The sequence below is a fragment of the Lepidothrix coronata genome, unplaced genomic scaffold (assembly GCF_001604755.1).
Source record: "Lepidothrix coronata isolate B3197 unplaced genomic scaffold, Lepidothrix_coronata-1.0 Scaffold101, whole genome shotgun sequence".
Classification (NCBI taxonomy): domain Eukaryota; kingdom Metazoa; phylum Chordata; class Aves; order Passeriformes; family Pipridae; genus Lepidothrix; species Lepidothrix coronata.
This window is the reverse complement of record NW_016690281.1, coordinates 1,191,664-1,200,889: the sequence shown is the minus strand read 5'-3', so window position 1 is coordinate 1,200,889 and position 9,226 is coordinate 1,191,664. Positions and strand designations below refer to the sequence as shown.

At 52.5% G+C, this 9,226-nt stretch overlaps 1 protein-coding gene across 1 annotated transcript in view; it reads right to left on the bottom strand.

Moving 5' to 3' along the window:
- The window catches only part of PKD1 (polycystin 1, transient receptor potential channel interacting), a 45,307-nt gene extending 36,601 nt beyond the window's left edge, over positions 1–8,706 (bottom strand). Inside the window, exons 1-5 of the mRNA XM_017823037.1 lie at positions 8,564–8,706; positions 7,930–8,001; positions 6,428–6,597; positions 3,733–4,398; positions 3,286–3,469 (exon numbers count right to left, since the gene is read on the bottom strand). Of these exons, the coding sequence (XP_017678526.1) occupies positions 3,286–3,469; positions 3,733–4,398; positions 6,428–6,597; positions 7,930–8,001; positions 8,564–8,655 (1,184 nt within the window). The 5' untranslated portion in view covers positions 8,656–8,706. The remainder of the gene's footprint in view (positions 1–3,285; positions 3,470–3,732; positions 4,399–6,427; positions 6,598–7,929; positions 8,002–8,563) is intronic.
- Positions 8,707–9,226: the final 520 nt, after the last annotated feature.

Below are 9,226 nucleotides of genomic sequence, written 5' to 3'. Positions count from 1 at the left end.
ACTGCTCTCCAACAGCCCCTCACACCTCTGTCCCACCAGCCTGCTGAGGGTGGGGAGGCCCTGGCACAGGTTGCCCAGAGAAGCTGGAAGTGTCCAAGGCCAGGTTAGACAGGGTTTGGAGCAACCTGGCCTAGTGGAAGGCGTCCCTGCCTGTGGCAGGGGGTGGGACTTGATGAGCTTTAAGGTTCTTCCAACACAAATCATTCTATGATTTTATGATTCTATGATTCTGTAAGGAGCAGGTTGACTTGAACCTCACTCCCCTCGGAACAGAGCACTCTGTTACCATGACCTGCCCACACTGCAGCTTAAATGACCCTCACAGACTCTTCTGAGCCTGTTTTGAGTCCTGACCTAAGAGGAATGTTATGGTCAAACAGAACTGTCTGAGAAAGCTGAATCCTTCAGAAAACTTGTGCTTCATTTGTGCAGACCTGGGGGATTTGCCAATTCTCCACTGCAAGTGCAATGGGCACCAGGGCAGGATCAAAGCTCAGTGGTGCCAGGTCTGGCAAGCTCCTGTTCTCTTGGATGCAGCTCCTGGAGCCAACTGGCTCCTCAGCCACCAGGGAGCAGCCAGGGTGGATAAGCAGAGGCAAAGCACTGCAGGCAGCTGAACCCCACATACACACAGAACTGCCAGGTTTGTTTTAGGAATATGAAATGTCCCTTCCTCATTTGGAAACTGGCTGAATCCCAGCAGAGATTCTGGTGGGAAGTGCTGAGCGGTCTTTCATAGCCACAGCCTGGACAACTGTTTCTAATCGCACCCAGCAGAAAGTGAGGCACTTGTTCCATATTAACTTCTCCATATTAACATCCTGCACCCTTCCAACCCCTCAGCTTCTTCTCCATACTCCCTCCTGCAGTTGCAATCAATCCTGCCATGACCTTGCCTGCCCCAGTGTGCTCCTGGGGTGGTACCACGGTTCTGCAAAGCAGGCTGGGGAGATAAGTGGTGTCTCTCCACCCCCAGGCCCACGCCAGATGAAATGATTCATGAGGTCATGCTGAAAAACGATGACAAAAATAACTGTTCTGTGAATCAGTAGTTTTCACTGCAAATATGATTTAAAAGTAAATAAGGGCTGTGTTCTGCTCCCAAACCACTGGCAGGGGATTAGGGAGAGCAGGGTAGGAAACTGCTTGCGTGCTGCCATCAGGAAAACTCAGTGGAGATTTTCCTTTTCTAATTCCAGCTATGACCTAACTGCAAAAAGAAAAAAAAAAAAAGGAAAGAAAAAAGGGAGAAACTAAAAAAGAAGCTGCTGGCTGGCTTCCATCCTGCCCCACTGCCTGGCCCGTTCCCTTGCAGGGAGGAACAGGAGGACTCTGAACACACTTTTTTGAAGCAGGATGTGAGAATCCCTCTGCCTCTGAGGAAGGACCGAGCTACCCTGCTGGGGCAGAAGGAGCAGAACAAGCCTGGAGAGGCTTGGAATGGGAGAGGGGCTCCCTGTGCTACCCAGAGGGGAAATTGGGTTCCCCCGGAAGGTTCCACCCTCTGCTTCTGGAGGCAGGGAGAGACTAACTCAGCACATGCTGCTCCTGGGGAGGCCATCCCACATCAGGAGAGAAGGAGAGGACAGTGGTGCTGCTGCTCTGATGGAAAACAGCTTCCTGCTTCTACCATTTTCCCATCACAAGCTATGGAAGCTGCATGTTCCAAAAACCTGCAGCTCGGCCACTTTGCCTTTTATCATCAGGGAAACTGCCTTCTGGAACTGCCTCCTGCATGTTTATCTGAATGGATTAATAAAATAAACACAGGCAATAAAGGGGGCTGGGGGAGACCAGCGTGGGGCAGCAGCTGGGGAACAGCCTGGGCGGCTCAGAGCCCTCGTGGTTTCCATGCACCGTCAGCCCCGCACGCAACGCCTGACACACCAGAGCACCCAGTGACCAGCTCCTAACCCCGGGAGAGGGACAGACTCCTCTGCCCCAGAGTAGGGAACACATGTTTGCAATCTCAGGATAAAGCCCCGTGTGAAGGGAACAGGGCTCGGACACAAGTTTGGGAAGAAGGGGCTGTCAGCCCTCGAGCAGGACCGTTCAAAGCCTACGTCACACGCAGCTGTTCCCTTCCTTGTGCTGTCTGGGATGTGTTTTTGAAGAGCCCATCTCCCACATCTGCAGCTGGGAGTGCTGACAAGGGCTGTCAGGCCCTGAGAGCTCTCCTGGTTGTCCTCCCTCCCCCCCAAAAGGGCTGGCTGGGGAAAGGGCACTCAGAGGGGCGGATTTAATCAAAGGCTGACACTTGCAGTGCTCTCTGTTTATAAAGCCCAGTCCTGAGGTGGAACAGATGCTGCTGGAGCCTGAAACTCGGAGAGGAGTCAACAGGATGAGAAACAAAAGGAAAAAAGGGTCTGGGCTTCAGGCTGCAGCTGTGTCTGGAAAGGTGCAGGATCCTGTCTGGGAGGCAGGACTGCAGCACTGCCCTGGGCTTTGCTACAGCAGCTCTCGATGCCACAGTGTCAACGTGGGACAATCCAGCTGCAGTTCTGCTGAGGGAGGGAGCTGGTCACACTCACCCTCATGTCACCCTCGTGTCACCCTCGCCCTCCTGTCATCCTCACCCTCGTGTCAGCCTCGGGACACAAGCACCTGGACCTCTCCACCGTCCAGCCTGAGCCTGTAGATTTTGCTGCACTCACAGAATCATGGAATCACAGAAGAGTTTGGTTTGGGAGGGACCTTCAAGACCATCGAGTTCCACCCCCTGCAATGGGCAAGGACACCTCCCACTAGCCCAGGTTGCTCCAACCTGGCCTTGGACACTTCCAGGGATGGGGCAGCCACAGCTTCTCTGGGCAACCTGTGCCAGGGCCTCCCCATCCTCATAGGGAAGAATTTCTTCCTAATATCCAATCCAAACCTACTCTCTTTCAGTGTACAGCCACTCCCAAGTGGAAGGTGTGCTCAGCCCAGCCCTGTGTACTCCTGGCCCTGCACCTCTCTGCACCATTTCAGAGGCACCCACAGGCACAAACAAAAGGTACAAGTGCCCACCAATCCTCAGTTACCTATTGTGACTTCCAATCGTTCTGTCCCCATTCCTCTTCTTCCCTCCACAGCCTTTAAGGAAAGTAGCCAAGGCCAGCAAGGGTTCAAGCTCTGCTCTGCTCAAAGGGCTCCTCCTCTTTGTTCAGCAGCCTCACTCTCACCATCTTCCCACACTCAGTCGAGACCACGGCAGGACCCTCCCTCCAGACCCCTGTGCAGATGTGACCCCTGGAACGCCAAACCTGTCCCTAGGTGATCCTGACCCCTACCCTCCTCACTCACCTGATGACACGAGCAACCAAGAAGCTCTGGATCTCGGGGCTGCTGACAAAAGCCAGCTCTCCATTGTCGTGCTCCTGGCAGTGCCGCTGGGCCTCCAGCCACTCCGCCTTCTCCACCACCAGCTGGTAGCAGTGGTTATTGCCCGGGAACACCAAGCCATCGGGGGGGCACATGGGGTGAACTGCTGCATAAAGAACACAAACGTGGTGTCCTTTCTCTGGGCCACATGTCCTAAGCCAGTCTGGAAAGAGAGGCTCCAGGAACACCCTGGCCCTGAAGCCAATGAAGCCCGTCCACTGCTGAAGTGCAGACCACTGCCTGCCCAGCCAGGGGAGCCCCAAAGGAGTCATCCCCTCCCATCCCTCACTGGGGAGGGAGGCAAAGGGAAGGCCCGGGATGCAGTGCCACTCCTCCCTTGCCCAGCACCCCCCAGCCAGCCCTGCTTACCCCTGCCCAGCTCTCCAGCCTGTGTGATCCCGTACAGCACCACGAGGCCGGTGCCGCCTCTGTTGCGGATCTGGATGTCCAGACTCTCATTCGTCTTGACCAAGGAAGGACACTGCAGCTCCAGCTGTTGGGGTGAAGCCACCACCTCAACTTCTGCCTGCTCGTACAAGACCTTGGTGCCCACCAGGATGGTGGCAGTGACATTGTACCGCCCGGGTAAGGCATACGTGTGCACAGCTGCATTTCCAGTGGTGTTGAGAACCTCTGTCTGGTCCCCAAATTCCCACAGTAAAGTGCTGACAGCGATGGGAATACTGACATTGAAGAGCACAGCCTGGTGTAGGCTGTACCGGGGCTGGAGTCCTGTGAAAGACACAGGCAGCTGTGCCTGGAAGGGCGAGGGGACGAGTGACGGGCCACCACAGCCCTGCCCGGACAAATGCTCAGTGCAAAATGGCAAACAGCCAGAGGAAGAGTTTGTTTCATGGGCAGTTCCACACAGACACTGCCCCAGGGAGCTGAAACCTCCGTACTCCTGGTCTTGGGCGTAGCACAGGGCACTGCAGGTCTCCTCGCTGAGGTTCCTGGCGTGGACAGACGTGAAGAGGACGACAAGTTCAGCCCCTTCCGTGTGGTTGCTTGTCAGACACGTGATGTACTGAGCTCCTGTGGGACAGAACAGAAGATCCTCTTGCAAACTGACACTGTGAAGCCATGGTTTGGTGAGACCCTCCAAGAGACACCACCCTACGTTCCCGGGCATGGAATTCTCCTGTGCAGCTCCTACTCCGAGCATTTCCTTACTGAGATTTGCCTGGGAAGTCTTTAATCCCTCAGCAACAGTTTCCAAACTCTTTATGCTAATTAATGATGACAGAAATAACAAGCCAGTCACACAGATTTATGGAGCAGCTACACTCAGTAAATAAAACGAGGCTTTGGAGAGCCTGACAGTCCCATGGGACACGGAGCCGCTGTGTCTGACACTCAGAGGAGCCCCAAGGACTCGCCACCAAGTGAGACCATGACAAAAGGTTGTCCCTTGGTGGTACCCAGGTCTGGTGCAGCCTGTTTCACCAAGTGCTGCCTGGGACAGCCAGTAACAAGTCCATAATCAAACACCCTTGGGCAGTGGCACATCGGAGACTTTGGGGAGACACTGATGGATTCTCCACCAGGACCATGCTGGAATTGGGCAGACCCTGCAGCCACCTCCCTCCCTGGGGAGAGCCAAGAGCTTCCCACCTACCCGCAGGCAAAATGTGGTGCTAGAGATGAGGGCAATGGCAGGCACAGCCTGCACCCAGAGCTGTGGAAGGATAAACACTGGGAGGATGCACGGAAACAACACGTGCCCCAACACACACATGCACACACAGCACAGAGAGCAATGGCAGCCACAACAGCCCCAATCCCTGAGGGACAGCCCATTCCCTTGAGTTTAATTCCCCCTCTCTGGCTTGCACGGGGTGGGACATTTCCCTGCCACAAACACCCAGGCAGGGCCTCTCCCTCGGCCTCTGCCCACGCAGCTCGGCCACGTTGGCTCCGCTCTTCCTGCTGGTTGCTACAACATCTCCCCCAAACATCTCAACAGCTCCGTGTGATCTTCCCAGATCGAATCCATCCAACTGTCCAGCTTCCTCCACAGCCTCCCTGTGAATGCTGAGCCACTTCTCCTAAGAGCAGTCCCACAAGGAGGACCACGGCATGGGAACTACTCTGTTTTTACCACCAGCCTGGTCATTCTTCACTCCCTGCCGGTCAGTAACAACTGTCAGTAGCTGGCAGGCTGTCCCAGCCTACTCCCATTACACTGAATTACCCAGAAGACAGCCTCACATTATTGTTTCCACCCTGGCTTAAAGTAGTTGAAGAGGGAATAACTAATTATCAAGGGCAGTAACAGTGCCAGTGTTTTTCCCTTTGATAATTCCTGCAAGATGCTGCAAGCTGGAGTGGCTTTGCTGGGGAAAGAGGAGAAACTACAATCCAGATTTTGCTCCTGGGGAGGCCTGTGCTTTACCAGGCAGCTCAACTGGCTCCCACCAGCTCCTGATCCCTCAACCTGTATTCTCCTGTCACACAGCTCCAGGTCCCTCAGCCCTGCATCCTCCTGTCATGAATTAAAGGAGATGCCTGATCCCTGCCGTGGAGAGCACTCTCCTTCCCTCTCCCTCACTCAGGGATAGTTGAGCATCCAGGCACCATTAGTTTTCCTTGGGCTCCCCCCTTCCACCTCCAGTTAACCACTGCCTGATGTTTCTGCTGGCCAAGCTGTCAGAAGAATGCCCCAGGGGCAAGTGATGAGCTGTGGATCGGGGCAGTGCTCATTCAACACTCCTGTTACCTGCAAAGACCCAGCACGTGCTCAGGTCCCATCAGCTCCCATGCCATTTCACTGCTTAAAGTCACACTGTTGAAACCTTGAGAGAATGAAAGCCTGAGGCTGGAGGTCACTGAGCCAGTGTGCTGTGTTGGCTGCCTGATGCCTGGTGTGTAATCAGCGTTAATCCCAGCCCTGATGTGACTGACTGGACCCCTGAGGCACCAGGGTACAGCCTGTGTGCCCAGTATTTGCTTAATTACATTACAACTGGTGACTTGAGGTCTAAAGAAGCCACTGTGAGCCCAGCTGCCCCGGGGCCCATCGCTGCCCCTGGTTTAACCATCTCCACCCCCAGCGTTTCCTTACCACAGGTGGCATTGGGGAACGGGACGTCGAAGAGGGACAGGTTTGCCACCTCGGGGGGGTGGGCACATCTCGTGTCTGACGCCTCAAGAACTCTCACTTTTCTGTCTTCCAACCAGCGGGGCAACCAGGACAGTTTGCAGTCACAAACAAATGGATTCCAACTTAAGTTTCTGTCAGAGGGAGATCAGAAATAGTTGGGGATTAGTGTGACATGTGCTAAGCATTAATTACAGCAGTGTGCCGAGCCCTCCCTGTTCCCATCTGTGCCACTCCACTGAAAGGCTTTGGAATAACTGGGAGGGGAGTTAATGAATAGGGAATCAAGCAATAATTAACGTGATTTTTCTAGAGGCTAGAATTAAGCAAGTACTCCAAGTACTTTTTTAACTCTACAAATAATTGTCGCAATTAGAAGCAAATGACAGACACAATCTTATATCTAAAATAATCTGACATCCAACAGCCCCTGGATGTGAGGGAGCCTCTCCTGCTCTGGGAGACTATTTACAGCTCCATTAAAAAATAGCTAAGAGAATAAAATTGATCTGTCAAAAAAAGAAATGCAAAGTCAATGATAATCTTTCCATGTGGCAGTTTAATGAAAAGATGGAAACTTTAATTGCAGCTAAGCTTGATCCAAATTACAGCCTTTGGCACTCAGCTGCGAGCAGGACGGAGCTGGAAGCTGTGTGTGGAGCTGACAGGGCTGAGCTGAACCACGACTCTGGGGCTGAAAGCACCACTTTGCCACCAGCCCCAGCAGAGACAGGCTCCCTGGGACCCAGCCTGGGGCCTTTGGGTCTTTTAGAGCCACCTGAGAGCAAAACTGCAGAGCTGAGAATGCCCTTCGTGTCCCCTCCTTGGGGAGAAGGTGGGTCTGAGCTTTTGTCTTGCTTGCCAAGAGAGTTTGCAAGGGGTTAATCCTTTGGCTCCTTCAGACACAGAACTGCCACTACTGCTGTGACTTCATGGATCTGTCTGGAAATGTGTGGCTTCCCCTTGCCTCCCTCCACATAACAACAAAAGTTTTCATTACTTCAATTAAAAAACAGAACCTAAAATAATTGACTCACTGAGGGACACCACCTTCAAGTACCTTGGACACCTCAGGCAGGACCTACCATGTTGCAGAATCATCAGATCCCCGGTCCCAAGGTGTGACCACACAGACAGGACAGTAAGTGTGACCCAGAGCATGGTCAGAGACAAGAACCTCAGCAGAGCTGCTGTGGGAGAGAAGCAGGAAAGACAAAAGGCAGTGGCAGAGGTTGGAGGTATCCAGGAGACAGAAGCAAATCTAGGAAGAGGTCAGGCTTGAAGGACAACAACAGGACCCAGGAGTAGGACACAGACTAAGAGACTGGATACACCCCAAAAGGCAGCAGCTTGGCTGGGTACATGCCCAAGATCTCCCTGAGAGATCCCACCCCACCAGGAAGGCAAGAGCTGTTCCAAGAAAAGACTTAAATAAAAGAACTGGGAAACAAAGCGAATGAACTTACATTTCACTTAAATTAAATAAATTATCAAATATTCCATCTTCTAATGTAGAAATCTGGTTGTGGCTTATATCTCTGTAAAAGAGGGAAAAGGAAACTTCATCACGTCTGTAGTCACCTCCTGGTCACTGCAGCTTTGTCACCATTTCCTGGGAGGGTGGAGAGGCCCTGGTGGAGTTTTCCCAGAGAAGCTGTGGCTGCCCCATCCCTGGAAGTGTCCAAGGCCAGGTCGGACAGGGCTTGGAGCAACCTGGGCTAGTGGAAGGTGTCCCTGCCCATGGCAGAGGGTGGCACTGGATGGGCTTTAAGGTCCCTCCCAGCCCAACCCATTCTGGGATTCTGTGATTTTCCATGCTCTAACACACATCTTGTGACAATTCTCATTCTCTGGCCTCGATCTCCTCTCCATCTGGCAGCACAGAGGGTCAAAATCCTGCCCAACCCTCAATGCCAATTAGCAAATCACTGCACTGAGCAGCTGAAGGCCTTGAGGAGGGAGCTGTGGACACCACTATCTGGGGCTCAGCAGATGAGGCCAAACACCAACAAATTAACCTGTGAAAAACACCAGCACATGGGCAGGGCCCAGCTCAGCCCTGCAGAGGGGCTGCAGCACTGGGGGGCAAGGGGTACTCACAGCTTTGCCAGCGAAGTCAGGCTTCTGAATAGCTGAACATCTAAACCACTGATCTTGTTGTTGGAAAGATCCCTAGGGAAAGAAAACACCATTTTCAGCCTTTGTTCAACCCTGTTTTGTCACATCTCCATCACCAGACCTTAGAAGAGCCTCTCTCTGAACTCTAGCCAGGCTCCCAACTGGAAGTTTGGTGTGTTGAAGCGGAGCACCTTTCCCAGCCAAAGAAAACACCTTTCCCAACCATAAAGCATTTGCTCCCCATGTAATGTGCAGACAGAGATCAGGACTCTCATTGTGTGCCCCACCTGGAGCAGTGACAGCCACGATAAACGTGGCACTGAGCGTGATGCATCCTTTTAAAAAATAGTCAGGTCAAATATATGTTCAAAGAAGTCATTAAGAAATAATTTAGACTGAAGTAGTAATTAAGTTTAAGAAAAATTTCAGAGGAACTTCCAAGAGCATTTCTCGTGCCAAAGCCCTGATCAAGTAATTACACAATTGATGCGTCAATTCTACGTTTTAAACATCTTTTTGTCTCTTTAGAAAAGCTTAAAATGGAAGAAGAAGCAACAAAGAATATTTTCCATTTGCTATCAGGGCAGATTGTCCTTCTAAAAGGAACACTTAAAAAAACCTCCACTCGCTCCCAGTAGCACCAGC